General features: G+C 51.4%; 1 protein-coding gene across 4 annotated transcripts in view; it reads left to right on the plus strand.

The window, feature by feature from the left end:
- Positions 1–17,312, plus strand: part of LOC140898822 (tRNA (32-2'-O)-methyltransferase regulator THADA) — a 38,609-nt gene that overhangs the window by 3,012 nt on the left and 18,285 nt on the right. For 2 of the 4 annotated variants that reach the window (XM_078848971.1, XM_078848974.1), the window contains 16 exons: positions 108–285; positions 2,602–2,688; positions 3,633–3,660; positions 4,567–4,715; positions 4,993–5,115; positions 5,834–5,954; positions 6,500–6,648; positions 7,773–7,857; positions 8,332–8,468; positions 9,174–9,371; positions 10,925–11,636; positions 13,212–13,364; positions 14,760–14,869; positions 15,297–15,457; positions 16,172–16,338; positions 17,085–17,270. In XM_078848971.1, coding sequence (XP_078705097.1) covers positions 108–285; positions 2,602–2,688; positions 3,633–3,660; positions 4,567–4,715; positions 4,993–5,115; positions 5,834–5,954; positions 6,500–6,648; positions 7,773–7,857; positions 8,332–8,468; positions 9,174–9,371; positions 10,925–11,636; positions 13,212–13,364; positions 14,760–14,869; positions 15,297–15,457; positions 16,172–16,338; positions 17,085–17,270 — 2,744 coding nt within the window. The remainder of the gene's footprint in view (positions 1–107; positions 286–2,601; positions 2,689–3,632; positions 3,661–4,566; positions 4,716–4,992; positions 5,116–5,833; positions 5,955–6,499; positions 6,649–7,772; positions 7,858–8,331; positions 8,469–9,173; positions 9,372–10,924; positions 11,637–13,211; positions 13,365–14,759; positions 14,870–15,296; positions 15,458–16,171; positions 16,339–17,084; positions 17,271–17,312) is intronic. The other 2 variants (XM_078848972.1, XM_078848973.1) reach the window with 2 other exon arrangements.

A 17,312-nucleotide genomic window follows, 5' to 3' on the forward strand; every position in this document is an offset into this window, starting at 1 on the left:
ATGACCATACTGACCATAACTGCAGTCAGAACTCTTCCCCTCTCTCAGCTGGAGGTGTTTGGAGCAAGTCAGCATTGACATGACAATCCTGGGTTTCATTTTGCCAGGGGTTCTGTGAAGAGGTGTAAAGATAAAAATCTGGAGGAGGCACTTCTGCTCTTTCAGGAGATGAGCAAGGGATTACGGGAGCTAGAGGATGCTGACATGCTTCCCCTAGTGCGCTGCGTGCTTGCTTTCCAGATGGAGACGACCAGCAGTTCCAGCTCCTTCCATAAACTCGAGCAGGTAAATCATGTTAGACAGTGGCTGCTCCATTCATCTGGGTGGGTAGGGGGTCAGGCTGCAAAGTTATGCCACAGTTTGCTCTACAGCGGTCACTTCCCTTGTTTGCAGGGGCGTCTGCAAAATAATAAACGCAGGGCCTCTACAGCACCTGTTCTCGGTGACTCGGCAGGTGTGGCTACACTGCAGTTAGACACCCCGGGGCTAGCCCACGCCAGCTGACTCGGGCTGGGCTGCGGGGCTGTTGAATTGCAGTGTAGAAGTTGAGGCTTAGGCTGTAGGCTGAGCTCTGGGACCCTCCTACCTTGCAGGATCCTAGAGCCTGGACTCTAGCCCAAACATGTACACCACAATTAAACAGCCCCTTAGCCTAAGCCCCTGAGCCTGAGTCAGCTGTCATGGGATAGCCCTGGATTTAACACTGGAGTATAGACATATCTGTATAGTCAGGGATGCTCACAAGAGCATTAGGTAGACAGGTGTTATGATCCCCATTTTACAGATGAGGAAACGGAACTATAGCAACGGTAAGTGACTTACCCAAGGTCCCACAGCAAGTCAGAGCTAGGAATTAGACGGCTGGGCTCCTGCCACGCGGAACTGAGACTGGTATCTGCCTGGGCCATTCACTTACGGGGTGATCTTGTGCCTCAGTCTACACGAAGAACCTTACTGCAAACTAGATGTTGAATCTTAACTGAGTTTCCCTGGGAATAAAGGTTACAGCTTGTGCCTTCCCTCTGGGAAAACCAAGAATAAAAACAGAGGCTTGTCCCTTTGCTTAGCTACCTACACTTGACTTTTGTATCAGGGCTCTAGCAACATAGATCCCATTGGCTCATGGACACCCTCTTCCCATTCACAACTGCCCAGGCCACCCCATCTTCCCATTCACCACTGTGCAGACTACCCCGCCTTTCATTTGCAATCAAAGAACATTCTGTGGCAACTCCTACAGCCATTGCTATGTGGAAAATGAATATTAGGGAAAGTATTTCATTTGTTTTTAACTTAGTAATGTAATTTAGCCACAGGTGATTGGGGTTCAGTGCCTTGATTACTGGGTGAAATTCTCTGACCTGTGTTACGTAAGAGCTTAGACTAGATAACCATTGTGATGCATTTCTGGCTTACAAAATCTGTGAGTTTAGCAGCTAAACATAAGGAGGAGAGCCAGCAAGTGCGGAAATCACTGTTCTGTCCGGTCTCTCTTTCATTATAGAGACAAGGTGGGAGAAGTAATATCTTTTACTGGACCCACTTCTGATGGTGAAAGAGAAAGCTTTTGAGCTACACAGAGCTCTTCTTCAGCTCTTTCATTATGAAAGAGAATAAAATACATATAATAAAAGGCAGAACAGAGGCTATAGCTACATGGCCCTGTAGTCTGGAGAGGCAAATTACAGTGCGCATCGAAGCGCGATGCTGTAACTGCCCCCTATGGATGCTGTGGACACAGACTAAAAGGTACCTAGTTTGCATTAACATAGTCCTCTTTGAAGGACTTCGGAGTGTGCCCTGCAATGTGCCTATCCATAGTCCAAACTGCAGGGCTGTATAGACAAGCCCAAGGAGGGGCCTGAACTAAAATCCCAGAGCCCAGTGCTCCTGAGCTCTGGGGAAGTTTAGAGCTGGAGCCAAATGTTGTAACTTGTGCCCTTGACTGAAAATAAACACTAAAGCTGATTTTAGCTATTTAACAAAAAGCCTGCTGACATTGGACAGACTTTTAGCTTTAACTTTCCATATCTGGCACAGTGCTTGACAACATAAACGCGTTTATCAAATGGATTCTTTTCCTGAAATCCCTACCTTTTCTTGTTGTGCATTTTTAGTCTTTCACAGCTGGTTTTATTCACGCATCATTTACTCAAGAGGTCACACTGGTCTCTTTGGCAAAGGTCTGTTTATGATGTGTCTAAATCCTAAGTCTGGGTTCAATAGCATATTATCAACCCAATTGCGAGCGCACAGAGTATGTCTACACTGCAGCTGGGAGCCAGCCCGGTACACAGACTTGCACTAGCTAGGTCACTAAAAACATCAGGGTGGATGTTGTGGCTCTGCTGGACACTCGGGATAGCCACCTGGTCTCAGGTCCAGGGCGTTCGGTGGCCTGGAGAACCCAAACAGCCGCCAGAGCCACAACATCCACACTGCTATTTTTAGCATGCTCACGCCAGCTGAGCTAGCGTGAGTCCGTCTACCTAGGCTGGGAGGCTCTCTGCCAACTGCAGTGTAGACAGACGCATATTGGTCTGGGTATTTGTACACAATCCTGGAACACCTGGATCATTCGAGGTTTCCTTCCCCCCCCAGATTGTTACGAAGTTGTCAGAAAGTAAAGAATCCCTGGTTGCTGAGGAAGTGAATAAGTTAATGAGCAGCCTGACCGAGTACAAACAGGTGAGAGGAACTCAGTTCTCTTTAGAGCAGCACAGAAGACAAAGGGAGGCCCTGATCCCGCATCAGGATCCATCAGCTTGGACCCCTAGGCCCGTGCAGAGTCCTGTTGACGTCAGCGGGTCTGAGCTAGCATTGCAGGATTGGGGCCTTAGTGCACAGGGCAGCATTGGATCCGGGGATGGCGATGTGGCAGGAAAGGCCCAGTTCAGGCTGCTTAGCACCCTTGTATTTACTCCCATAGTATTTCAAAGCTCACATCTACCCCTGTACAACGAGACAGTGTTAGGACATTCCCTGTTACCTGGCCTGGAGGGTCTTTTTGTTCCCTGTCCCAGCGTTGCGGGTTCACCGGATCTTTGTGTGTAAATAAAAACAGGCTTCTGTACATTCAGCCTCCTGGTCTTCCGGCTGACAGCGTTTCAGCCCAGTGCTGGGTTGGTGGCCCCCCTAGGTAGTGAACTGAAACATGGCAAGTCTTTGTGATTTTTACCACCCCAAAGAGAACTTGGTAGGAAGAAGAGGTGGGTTCAAAAGGAGGAAGCTGTTTACAGACAATAGTCAGTGTGGGGGGAGAAAGTAGAGAGTCTGTCACAGTTCAGGGAGTTGGCTGAAGTGTATTAGTTTGTTCCCTTAGGGGTGAGTATGTCAGCTCTACTCGTGCAGAACACCCAGCCGCACTGGCCTGGGACCCTGGAGACAAACGGAGGGTCTCAGCCCTGCCCCGCTGATCTGGCTGGGCTGCCTTGGGTGGGGGAAAACTGCATGCTGTGGTTTGGGAGGAAGGCTTGATTCTAAGCTCAGCTGGCAGATGCTTTGCTCGGGAGCTCAGGTTCTAATTGCCCCTCAGACCTCTCCTAGCACACACTGCATCCCTCGAGCTGCAATTCTGCACCAGCTGTCTCTCCATGAGTGTTAAACGTTCCTGTGCTTCCTTCTCCCTGCAGGTGCTGTCTCCGGGAGACCTCCAGACAGGTCAGTCTCAAAGACTCCCCCTGCCCCCTTTGAAAGCCGTGACACTAACCCGCAGAACCACGTGCATATGCACGATGGAGGCCTCTGTGGTTAATAAGAAACTGAGTTCAGACCATGCTGACACTCATCATGAGCTGAGCTACCGATTCATGGTGCCAGCCTCAGACAAGTCCCTGACTCTCTTGTCTGCTACTCAGTCTGACTGGGGAACGAGACGAGCAGAAGTGTCACCGATGTCCTGGCCTTCTCCCACTGAGATCAGTGGCAACAGATGTGGGCCCAAAAGCCCGGTGCTGTCTGTGGGCTGAGCTTTTCTGGGCAAATCCCCAGCAAGATCTGGGCATGAAGACATGCACTCTGTGCAGCCTTCTGAAAGTCATGGCACTTCCGTGCCTCAGTTTCCCCACACATAAAATAGGGAGAATTATACTCACCTCCCTCCCCAGGGTGCGGGGAATGAATTAACTAACACACAGTTGATGATGAAAAGTGGTATAAGTACTAGAAATCACCAGCTCCAGATAACCATCCAAGAATAGAGAGATTAGAGCCTTCATTTGCTTTGGCCTTTCCCTGTCTCTTTTCATGAGTTAACAATACCAGCAAGGGAAGAGTCATCTCTGAATCTCCGCGCATGAGAGTTAGCAGGGATAGTCACCCCTGCAGGGAGGGATTCAACTCAAATGTACGGCCTCAAAGCTTGGGACCCAAACCAGCTGGCAGGGAGAAGGGGATTCCCCAGCCCTGCATAAAAGCATGGGTGTCTGGATCAGTTTGTTTGATCATAACTCGCTGCAGGATGCACATAGATGCTGCTGGCCACCTTCTGAGGTGTTTAACCCAGCATCTCGGGCTGCAGTGCCTGGCATCCGATGCCCTGTGCGCCTCTCTCTCCCCTATCCACAGTTTGCATGTTCATAGAGGACAGCAGCCTAGGCCGACACCACTGGAGACTCAGCCTAGCCCCACTGCTGCTGCGTGTAGCTGCCACGTTGAATTTGGTGCTGCAAGACCCAACGGCAAGGAGCGAGGAGTGGAGCTACGTCACAGTCAAGGTAAGATCCACATTGCTTGGGGGTTATAGTCTCCTCTGGATGCCTGTAACATGCTGTAACTCCCACTAGCACTAGGGGAAGAGAGGCATGAATTGAAGGGGTTAAAAAACCCAAACATTCATTGGAATTTGGCGTCTTTCCCCCCTGTAAGACAGCAGGACTTAAGGGTTGGAAGAAAAAAGTTCCCCTCTATGTTGGGGGAGGCGCATTGTCGAACTGTTAAGAAAAAGATCTAGCAGGTGACAGAGGGTTGCGCTTTGCCCTTTTACTTCCACAGACCTGCCTGCAGCTTTTCCAGGCGATGCCAAAGGAAGTGTCGCCTCTGGTGTGGAGCGAAGCCGAGAACAGTGGAATCCTGCAGAGCATTTTGGGATCTCTGCTGCAAGTCGTCATGGGGCAGGTGATTATAGTCCGGGCAGGTGATTATAGTCCGGGCAGCTGCCCAACTGTGGCACAGATGAGACAGCAGCTAAGCTGCTGCAAAGAGTTTGAGCCCACGTGAAGCCAGGCCAGTCTGGATCTGAGAGGAGAAGTTGTTCCCGGTTAGAAAAATAAGGATAATGTTCAAAGCACTTTCCAAACGTTATCTAATTTCACCTCTCAGGACTCCTACCAGGGAGGCAAGTTTTTATTAGCTCCATTTTATGGTTTCCTTGGGGAAACTGAGGCAGAAAACACAAGGCCAATGTTTTCAAATATAGGCACCTACACAAAAGTTGCCTGATACGGAGAGGTGCTGAGTATCCACAGCTCCCGTGGAGGGGGAACAACTACTGCACTAAAATGAAGCCATGGTAGAATGCAGTGATAGTGCCATGCTAGGTGACAGCTGCTGGTAATGGGTGGCTCCACCCCATACAGCTGGAGACATTCCCATGTACATGTGACATACACGTGTTTCAGCGTGTACACTGCAGCGTAAGTGTGAATGCAGCAGAGCGGGGGGGAGTTGTGATGAGAGGGGTCCAGTCCACCCTATGTGCTGCAAAAGTGCAGCACGCCCCCCGTGGCTTTATAAATGCCTTTTGTTTGCAGGGAGAGCAGTAAGTGGCGTTTAAAGGACATTGTAAAGACAAGCTTTTTAAAAATGTGAGTTTCCTTTTCCTTGGTGACTTCAGACAGCTAACAAGGACGCCCGCCTGCTGGCCGGCACTGCCGTGAGCATGCTGGTGAACACTGCTGCTGAGCCAGAGAGAGGGGCCAGAGCCGTGCTGACCCTTTTCCAGCTAGTCGACCAAGGTGCGTGCGTGATCTTTAGTAACGATCCTTGTTAGCGTTTGATCTCACGGTGCTTTCCAAAGGTGGGGAAGCGACTTGCCCAAGCGGACAGTCAGTGGCTGAACTAGGAACAGATCTCAGTTCCCTAGAGGCCTGCTCTGCCTTCCTAGGTGAAGGAATGGGAGGAAGTCTCCAGCAAAGCCTAGATACGGGGCTCTCAGTCCATGAGGCAAGGTGGCACAGTAGGTTATGGGCCTGGACCGTTGATTTCTGCAGATTGAGACCCTCCCACGCTGGAGCAGGCAGCATACACTGAGTTTGGCAGGCTCCGCCGCACAGTTGAGCAGGACTGGGAGAGTCTGCTCAGGGAAGGCCCTGTGTTGCAGGGGCCATATTTCTGAGCTGTCTGCCCATGCTCTGCCTGGCTTTGGCCCCCCATGCTACGATTAATACTAATAGGTGTGAAGGACTAAAGTTAACCTGAGAAACATAAGGCTGATTTGCAGTTTGAAAGTCCGTGTCTGAATAAGTCTTTGCTCTGTCCTAACTTGGTGATTTTCCCCTAGGGCCAGGAGATCTGAGATTTGGGGAACTGAAGGTGGAGACGTCTGTCCTGTGTTCAGATGGCTTAGAGAGACTGGTGCTTACGAGGGGTTTATTAACTTGCTGCAAGAAGGAGATCCTGAGCTGCCGGCTGGACAGCTTCCCACCCCAGGTAGGAGAGCTCTAAGTTAGAACGAGCGTTCTGTTTGGGGAATGCAGAGGACAAACAGACTGGGTTTTGGGTGAAGGGTTTAGAAAAGCCTTCACCTGTTGCCGAGTGTTGGCTCAGCAAGTATTTGGGGTGACTTTAGATACTGGGGAGGGGGAAGAGTGCTAATTCATTGCTGAGCAAGCCCGTTCCATTTACTTGGCTCGAACTGCCCCAGCAGTTGGCAAAGGCCTTACACTTGCGCCAGGCGCTGTGTTTAAATGTCATCGTTGCCAGGAGGTCTTTGTTTCCCTGATCAGTGTGGATAGATCTGTTTCCCCGGAAGAATCTTGGAAGTCAAGCTGTGCTGTGAATAACCCCTTCGGTAGCTGATATAGGCATGAACGCACCACAGGTGGTCATCAAGAGCAGAAGAACGCTAGAAGTCTGTTAGCAGCACCATGACCGTTGCTGGTTCACCTGCTGTGGCCAGGGCCTTAGCTGGTTGGAGGGGAACAGTCTATGTAGTTAGTCAACCCGCTGCTGCCATATCAGCTGTAAGAAGGCAAAGTTCAGTGGCTCAAGAGCCAAAGAGTAAAACTGCAGGTGAACAGACTGGTGTTCCTTGGTGTCATGGCAAAGAGTTTTGCTGGAGGAGTCCAAGAGCCCCGCTAGGGGGCATGTGGGGAAACCTCCATGGATTTCAGTAGAGACTGCGCTGCTCAAGGCTGTCTGACTCAGCGTATTTACATCGTGCCCATTGCTGCAGCGGCTCGGCCTAGCTCTGCTGATGGCAGCTTCCTCGCTTGAGATCCCTGCAGCTCCCCAGCTGCCGGAGGGGGCAAGGGGACCCCTGCAGCTCCCCACCACCCCACAGCTGCCCAGCCCCTTCCCATTTTGTCATGGATATTTTTAGGAAAAGTCAGGGATGGGTCACGGGCTTCCATGACTTTTTTCCTTTATTGCCCGAGACCTGTCCGTGACTTTTACTAAAAATATCCATGACAAAATCTGAGCCTTAATTATGCCCTAGTAGGGCCTCTTTGAAGTTCTGGTGCCTAGTAATCTCTCCCATCACTCAGCAAGGAAAGCCCAACACCACAAATACAGTAGTAGCTCATTGCTTAACGCTGGTGTGTGCCCTGCAGGCTTGTCTCTTGCTGGACGTGCTGTTTCCAGCTGTCTGGGCTGTGAGCGAAGAGCAGAAGGATTATCATTACTACCGTTTCCAAGGTAATAAAGATCTGCACCTCCCGCCCGCCCCATTATACCCCAAGAGGGTTTTAAAGGTTTGCCACCCTCCTGCCACACTGCAGCAGGAACCTCCAAACCTCCGTAGCTTTCAGACATGCTGTATGGGAAGGGGAAGAGTGACTCAGCTGCCTGCGGATATCTAGGGCACCTTTGCAGGGGGTGGGGGAACCCCCAGCGTGATCTTTCCCTCAATTCTGAAATTAAAGCCCAATTGAATCCAGCCTGGGCCCCTCAGTACCATCTTGCTGTACCGCACACTGCTTGCCTTAATCTTGCCTTGAGCCCCTGCTGCATAAGGTAGGTTAAAACAGAGAAATCTCAGGGGAAATGGTGTTGAGAGAGGCAGGCGTTTGCCCAATAGCTGGTTGCCCACTCCAGCTAGGAAGAGCTGTGGGAGATTTTGCTGTTTTGTCTGCTGGAAAAGCTCCGTACTAGTCTGTTCTGTGCTTTCAGTTTTTTCCCTCTGGCTGCAACGTATCCTGGAGTGTCTGCCCGAGATCTGGAAAGTCAAGGAGAGCCGCATGCTGGCTGAGAACTCTGAACTGCTCCACAGACTGAGCCAGTTCATCTGGAACAATGCAGAAAGCCCGGTAAGGCACCCAGCCGGGATGGGGGGCATGTAGCTCCTACAGGCCGTGCCCTCTTTCAGGGCAGCCAGAAAATATCCAGAAATCTTCCCTTCTTCCCCGTCTTTCACTTGAAGAAAAGTGCACAGTGCAGCCTGGTCGGATTTTAGTCTGTCTACACTCTGCCCTTCTAGCTCATTTCACTCTCGCTGGGAGCAGAATACGCTGCATAGTAACATAGGCAGGATTGCTAAGATACGGCTGATCTTGCATTATAGGGCTGGGCGCATTGGCATGGCCTTTTCCTCCTGGCTGACGCGACGTTCTGTCCATGCTGGCGCTTTGCGAGGAGAGCCCCTCTGCCTCGCAGCTCGGCAGAGCCAGACTCCAATAGCCATGCTCCCACTGAGCAGTCCCGTACTCAGCAAGCTGTCTCATCAGTTTCAGAAAGACAGCTTTCCATTGGCAAATGCCATTAAGGAGCCCTAACGGGGAGACCGTGGGGCCTATTTTACCAAGCCCCATCAGGCTGCTGTGTTGTGTCCCCTGCCACCATTGCTGGCGGCAAAACTGGGACTGCTTAATGTTGGTTATCACTTACCACAGAACAGGCAATCCCTAGTAACAGATAAAGGAGGGCAGAGGAGGTTATAAAGCCCCTCTAACCATTTCCGGCAGTGAGACATGATGGACAATCTCTTAGTTTGCGTATCTTTTCTGGTTGTTCAGGTGGAAGGGGCGTCAGAGTTCATACATAGCTCCTTTCAACATCTCCTGGAGATCTACTGCCTGGAGTGCCATCACTTTGAGGACCTGGAGAGACCCCTCTATGAACAGTTCCTGCAGAGAATTATGGCAATGCCCTGGCAGGTCAAAGCCAGATATTTCCCCCTGTGTGCCATTCTTCCCTACGTGGGCACAGAAAAAGTAAGAAAACCTGGTGGGGACATGCAGTGTCCAAGACACTTAACGCATGGGTGGGATGAACGAGTACTGCCCACAGAGGGACAGGTATTGTGTGTGCCCGGCCCAGCTAAGAGAGGAATGGAGGGTGTGATGCAGATGCCAAAACATCCCACAAAGGGCTAGATGAAAACCGGACACACCAGAAATTGTACTGGTCTGCGAGTCCTCGGTTACTGCTTTAAGAAAGGAGGGGCACATTGGTACACCCTGTGGGTTGAGGATCTGCAGAGAGAGCTTGTGCTTGGATAACTTGGGTCTCCCTGCGGCCTCCATCAAAAATCAGAATGAGATTGATAGTGTGTGCACCTTGTGCCGTAGGGGATGGGATGCAGGTTGCTCTGCCATGGGCCCTATCCTGCTAACGGAGAATCTCTTCTGGTTCAAGTGATAGCAACCTATGTTTTTGTTACTTCCCCCGTGGGGCCTTGTATATCCAGCTCTCTTATGCATTGGCAGAAATGAAATGGTTGGATCTCTGCCTAACGGTGGCCCCCATAGCCCCCCAAGATCCACCACAAGGAGGTGCTCAATGGCATGAGCCACTGCCCCTCCTGCCAGCCACCCTGCCTGTCTGGATGCCAAGACACATTAACGCAGAGGTCACGGCAGCGTTTTCCTGCCCCACCGTGGTCTCACTAGAGAAGGGGACAGAATATTTTGCTATGTTTCAGAGTAACAGCCGTGTTAGTCTGTATTCGCAAAAAGAAAAGGAGTACTTGTGGCACCTTAGAGACTAACCAATTTATTTGAGCATAAGCTTTCGTGAGCTACAGCTCACTTCATCGGATGCATACTGTGGAAAGCGTAGAAGATCTTTTCTACACACAAAGCATGAAAAAATACCTCCCCCCACCCCACTCTCCTGCTGGCAATAGCTTATCTTTTTCCTTGGTGGGGAAGGCTGCTCTTCCTCCACGGTCATAATATAGCCTTTGTTTTAGCTACTAATAAGATGAGCAAGGCTTGTGCATGTGTTTCCTTGGTGCATTAGGAGAGTTCAGGGGCTGCCTAAAGCAAACAAGGACTGTAAAGTTATTTGGGGTTTTCTAGTGTCAAAGTTTGACTCAGACTCACAATTTATCAGACCACTCTGTTTTATTAGCAAAGCTGCTCTGCTAATACATTTAGAAGTGAGCCCCCCGAGTGGGGCTTGTCTTTTAATTTATACAGTTTTTTGGAGAACAAGTTACAGAGAAGTTACAGACAAAAGAAGAAAAAGATTTTAGTCACCACCCTTCGAGATCCCTGAGACCAGTCACGTATCTTCAGTTACCTGCCACCCTTAACAATCTCCTTTAACAGCTTCCAGTTAACTTAACTAATTGCCCTTCACACCTTCCATTCTGATGCCTGCTTCTTAGACGTGCTGGCTCTATCTTAATTGCTTCTCCATTCAAAAGCTAACTGTCCCTATGGTGTGCTCCCTCAGATACTTTGTAACATGTTTTGGCATGCTCTCACATATACAATGTATGCAGCATGTCCCCTTATACAATGTTATACTTCCACACTAGGTTCTGGATACCTACAAGGATCTTCCCCAGCACCTTCTGAACTGCCTTGCCACTAACCACCTGTGCCCAGCTGCATCAGACGTGTATAAAACCATTTTGCAACAGCAGCGCAAGCACTGGATGAAGGGAGAGGAACATGCCACGGAGGAGCAGCTGGCTCAGAAGTGGGCACTGCCCTGGCTGCCCACCCTGGCCAGTGCTTTGACCTCACCCATCTCCTTCCTTCAGAGCAACGCTTCCAACTACCTTCTCGTCTGGACTTTGCGGCTCTTCCCCGCCTCTTACGCTTTGCTTGCCGAGAGCTGCAGTGGTGGGGACTCTGCCCACCTTCGGGCGTGGGTCGCCCTGTTGAGCGGCCGCAAGATCATCACTGGGGCCTTGCCCCTCGATGGGGAGACGTTGGAAAGGCTCTGCTGGTGCTTGCACTCCAGGGAGGAGAGCATTCGCCTGGCAGCACTGGGTCTCCTATGTTGCAGCCCCAGGACCAACCAGGCCTTGTCAGAGGTGGAGGTGCGTCTATTGAAGGAGTTCTTGCCACTGAACCTGAACTGTGACTCGTCCTCTTTCCGGCAGCTGCTTCAGGCTGCCGTGAAGAAGGCTCTGGTCAGGCTGAGGGACAGCGCTCTCTCTCAGCTGCGCAGCAAGATGCCGAGCAAAGCTACCGAGCGCTCCGCCAACGCGGCTCCAGAAGGAGCTCTTGCACAAGCAGTAGGTGAGTGATCCGTTCCCGACATCTGACTCCAAGCCTTTGGGCTCCCATCGCTGCTTAACTTTTCATCTCTTCTCACCTCAGTGGCCTCCAGGATTAGGTTTTTCACACACAAAGCCATCGCCCAACACTACCCTTTTGCGCCCACTTGAGCAGGGATGGACGTAGGGAGCTCTCGTGGGTCATGCAACCGGGCCTGGACAGTGGGGTGGGGCAACTTGGACCTTTAATGGAAGTTTTATTCTGTTTTCTGGCCCCAGGCCTTGTGATTCCACAGCTATCTGCCAGGACTGCTCTCTTCTGAGCTCTAGTCCTGCTACCACTGAGCCAGCCAGCGGGCATGTAATGCAGCGATACCAACTCTTGTGATTTGATCATGAATTTCACAATCTTTGGTGTTTTTTCTTAAAGCCTCAGCTCCTGGAGTCATGTGACTGTGAGACTCAGCTTTTATTTATTTTTTTCTAGCCTTCCTGGTTGTGAGGAAAAGCTGGGAAATGTGATCCCCTAAAGGCTCAGAAAGCAGATGGCAAATAAATTGACTGGGGGGGGGATTATAATCATTTTGTTAAAGACTCATAAGTTTGGGGGGGCTTGACATCTGATGTTAGAATGTTTGGGGCTGGCAGTACAGGTAACGAGGCTGGGCCAACATCAGTGGGTCCAGCATTTGGGTTCAGTTGGGATAAACACCATGAACTCTGGATGCTTCTCCACATTTCAGGAGTCTGAAAAATTGGAAAGCTTACAGAGGAGAGGCAGTGAGGCCTAGTGGGTTAATCCCAGGACTTGAGATACCTGGGTTTTATTCTTGGTTCTGCCACGGGTCTGATGGGCAAATCACGAGATTGCTTTGTGCCTCAATTTCCCCATCTGTTAAAATAGGGAGAACAATACTGACCTTCCTGTGTAAAGCATTTTGAGAAATGCCATGTAAGAGAGAGATGTTGGTCGTATTGCAACAGCCTGGAGCGATAGGACATTTTGGCATTCCTGGCCCAAAACCAAGCTGTGTCTGAACATGTCAGCATGTCCAGAAATAACGTTTCTTTTTACAAGTGGTCTAGGTGGGGAAGGGGGGTACGTTCTCTGAACATAGCAAAACAGAGTGTGAACAAACGTGAAACTCATGAGTGGGTTTTCCGTTACCCAGGCTGAGCAAAGGGTCACTGTGAAGAGCGAAAAGTAGATTTTCACGTAAAAAAATCCTCCCTGGAATTAATCTGAAGTAGATGAACTGGCTAATGCATAAGTCAGTGCTTTCTGTGGGACGGAAATCAAAGCCACCAGCTGTGTGTCACAGGGCTGGCACAGCTGACAGCTTTGCCTTTCGCCGCAGTGGCAGGGGGCCTGTGCTTTTGGAGCAGGCGGATCCAAGTCCTAGTCCTTCCGTTGTCATGAAGTGCCAGTTGACCATTAGCTGCTGGGAAGCCCCTCGGTAACCATGCACTTTCCCACCTTATAGTCAGTCTAGTGCGACTGGAGCTGGTGCATGCTCATGCTCCAAAGGGCTCGCCCCACCCTCCCTCTGTGCATTGCTCACAAGTAACCCAGAGGTGCTTTTTCCCCCCCATGCAGATTTTGTGGAGTGGCTGCTGCAGTTAAGCATTTCCTTTCTGACCCCAGGGTCAAATTACCAGAGGAAGAAGACTGCCCTGCTGCTCCTGGCAGCGGTGCTGGAGACCTGCACCGACACCTGGAGCCCCGCCAGGAAGAAGGGACAGCCTCCACGTGGGTAACAGCAGGCCACCCCTGAACAGAATGAGCTCTAAGTAGATGCCTCAACCCATCTGCTTCTGACCCCCGTCAGCAGGGTGTTCACATTTAAATGCCCCCATGGAACGACCTCTCCAGGCCATGTGAGGTCGCAGTGATTTGGGGGGGGGGGGGCGTGGTATCAAATCCAGAAAAATATCCTGCAGCTTTTTACAAACAACCAACCTCCCTCCCTCTACATGCTTTGGCCCTCAACTCCGTGGGCTGCTGATGAGCAGCTGGGAGTCTAGGCCCCTGGAGGGGTTGGGGTGGGAAGAAAAAAAAAAAAAATCCAGAACCTCTGACACTATATGAGGAATCTTGGGGACCTGTCCTATGATTAGGGCCCTCCCAAGTTCACGGTCTAAGGATTTTAAAAATCATAAATTCCATGATTTCAGCTATCTAAAATTTCACAGTGCTGTAATTGTTGGGGTCCTGACCCGAAAAGGAGTTGGTGGGGCGAGGGGGTTGCAAAGTTATTGTGTGTGTGTGTGGGGGGGGGATTTTCCGATACTGCTACCCCTACTTCTGCGCTGCTGCTGACAGAGGCACTGCCTTCCGAGCTGGGCAGCTGGAGAGCGGCGCCTGCTGGCGGAGAACCCAGCTCTGAAGGCAGAGCCAGCGCAGGAGTCAGGATGGCCTGGTATGGTCTTGCCACCCTTCCTTCTAGGCTGCTGCCTTCAGAGCTGGGCCCTCAGTCAGCAGCAGCCGCCACTCTCCGGCCGCCCAGCTCTGAAGGCGGCAGCACAGAAGTAAGGGTGGCAATGCCACAACGCCCCTAAAATAATCTTGCAACCCCCCCCCCCCCCCAGCAACTCCCTTTAGGGTCAGGACCCCCAATTTGAGAAACACTGGTCTCCCCTGTGAAATCTGTATAGTATAGGATAAAAGCTCACAAAAGACCAGATTTCATGGCCGTGAATTTGGTAGGGCCCTACCTATGATAAGCTCGCATATGTGTGAGATGACACAAGGACTCAGTGGAATCAAATCTTTACCCACCCAAGGGCTCATTTGATAGAAACTGGTTTGCAGCCCCCAGCCCAGTTAACTTTAACTTATACTTTCAGTACTGACAGTGTCTTGTTGCAGCAGAAGCTGCATTGGGTACTCCGCTATCCCTCATTCCCTAGCACAGGGGAGCCTTTGAGACTGGGGACAAAGATTGGGGGTGCTGCTGTAGCTGCATGACTCCGTACAGGATAAAAAGCCTTTCTTTCCCAGCACTGACAGCAGAAAATAAACCAGAGGCGTTATGAACGGGCGAGACCTGTTTTCCCTGCTGTTTGCCACCACCCTCTCGATTGCGTTCAGCCCTGACCACACTTACTGCCTACATCTCACCGTCCTGCCTTTCTGTCACCACAGAGAACATGGCAGCATTGTTGAGCTGGGCCAGGCGGAAGAGCTGCTGGGACTTTTTCTCTAGAAGCAACTTGTTGGCACTGCTGAGCTGCTTGCAGGACAGTACGAATGAGGTAAGCAGCCCCCGTCCCCAACATTGCCACAGCTCTGTGTTGCGGCCAGCCGGAATTGGTAACAGAAGCCGCAGGAGGGGCCTGTTTAACTGAACAGAAGCAGGGGACCCTATCAAGATTGGGCAGGGATGGCGTTGGGGACACTGTCCCCCTCAGGGCCAGATCTGGCTGCCAGCTTTCCTTGCACATGCTGCTACTGGTAGCCGGCGTTCTTCTGCTCGGTCAGAACACCCAGTAGCCTCCCACCACCACATCAGGGCAGAATAGCCAAGTAACAATGGGTGCCCCTTTGCTTCCAGGCTTAGAGGCCTGAATGGGTTCTAGTGGCTCTGGATTCCCGAGGGTCCTGCTCCCCATAGCCTCTCTGCTTCCTCACCTGTGTCCTGACCTAACCTTCCCCTCACTTCACCCCCTCCTCTCTTGGCAGGTCCGAGAGCTGGCCTCAGAGCTGCTCATCCGCTACTTCCCGCCGGCTTTCCCAGAACCCATTGCTGTGGCTCTGTTTGAGCGTGCCCAGGAGGCCGTGAGCAGCCCCCGAGTGCAGGAGGCAGAAGCAGGAGCGGTGTTGATGAAAACCATCCTCCAGAAGTACTGACTGGCTTGTCTCTCTCCTTTATTCTAGAAAGGACTTAGACAGGGGACATGTGGGAAGGAGACCAGGAGAACTGGTAGTATGTACATAATCCTGTCTGGCCACACACACGGCTCACCAGGACTTGCTTAGCTGACTCCTGATTCCAAGAAGTTTGATACCACTTACATAGCACTCGAATGTCTTTCCAGTTTCTCTGATCTCAGACTCTGACAAGGCACCAACATCCACCCGCTTGTGTAATCCTCTGCCTCTGTGGTCCCAGAGGACAGATCCTCACACCAGATATTGTCCGAAGTGTCTTTTCCCACCTGGAACAGAACTACTTGATTTTGCGCTCTCAGCACTTCAGCTGACCCCGCTCTCCCTGCCCCAATAGATTTCTCCTGTGTCCTTTTGGAACAGAACGGACATCTGCCTTAGAATTAAGGATGTAGGATTAAAAAAAACCAAGGAGCTATGAAGCGAGAATATTAATATTTCTTACTAGTCAGAGGGGTTATTTATAATTCACCTCAGCAGAACTGGAGGCCAGACAGCAGCGGCCTGTGATCTGAAGTCACCTTACCAAGTTTGAAGGCGATGGTGCTTTGTAGTGTTAGGACACAAGGCCTCCCGCCCTCGGCAGTGAGGATTGTCACTGTGCTGTTTAGGTGAGAGCTCCTCTGAGGTTGGTCAGTGGTGTTAGCATCTGCCTCCTCCTCCTCCAGGTCAGACAGCAGCACCGTGAAGAGACTATTCCCAGAGGGAAAAGCAGCGCCAGTTTTGCAACACCGAGGCCTGTGCTTCGCTCGGTATCTTCTCGGCATGTTGCAAGCTCACTACGCCATGGCTCGCCAAGACCTGCTGCAGGCAGCGAGCACTAACCCCATGCATGGTGCGTCCCTGGGCATCGAGGGGAAGGAGACATCCGAGTTCCCATGCCCCTTCTCTTCCCTGCAGTCCTCTCACGTGATGGCTGTGTGTCATGTGATGGACCAGGTCTGTGAGTCAGCAAATCATGCAGCCAGTAACTGGCCTGAGCACAGCACAACTAACTCCACTCCCATATACGACAGAGAGATTCCCTGTGGCCTTGGGCAAGTCACTTCACCTCTCTGCCCATGTCCCCAGCTGGGCTTGGGGCAGCCCTAGCTACACCCCAGAGGCCTAGGGACGATTGGCGAGCGTTTTGAGAAGTATGTTGGAGATGAAACATGCGATGTATTTATGGGCTGGGACAAAAGGGTCTAGCTTGCTGTGGATTGGAGAACTGAGGTGTTGGCTACTTGTCTGTGGCACTCTTTGCAGCTGCTCTGGCTAAATTTCCAAGCGGCTGTTGACCTTTTCCTGGGCCTTAGATCCCCCTCAGCACAGTATTCTTTCCCTTCTTGTCCCGCACGTTAGTAAACTGCTCCCGTCTGCGTTATGTATCTTCTGTTTCTGGAATGCCATGGCCCTGGGAAGGGATCTTGACTTTGTACCTGGCCTTCTGTCAGTACGGTGCGGATATCTAGGGACAGTGGTTCTTTGCCACAGGCTGCCTCTAGCTCTCACTGACTGTAGTGACCCAGCTCGTTCAGGGGATTGTATGAGAACATGCAAGTGTCCGGCCCTGTGATAACTGGAGTGTTATCTGTGTAGGAGTGATGGCGGCGCTGCGGAGGTGCCTGCTGGAGGTACCGGAGGGGGCAGTCTCCATGCTGAAGGGAGAGCACGTGAAGAGCTGGCAGGAGCTCCTCAGCCGTTTGGTGGCCTTGCTGGGAGACATCAGCACCTTCCTCCTGGGGGTGCTCCAGAGCAGGCAGGGGCCCAACGCCAACCAGGCAGGTGAGGAAGGGTTCGCAGTATGTAAAGCCGATAGCCAGCCCA

This window comes from Lepidochelys kempii, chromosome 15, assembly GCF_965140285.1.
Source record: "Lepidochelys kempii isolate rLepKem1 chromosome 15, rLepKem1.hap1, whole genome shotgun sequence".
Classification (NCBI taxonomy): Eukaryota; Metazoa; Chordata; order Testudines; family Cheloniidae; genus Lepidochelys; species Lepidochelys kempii.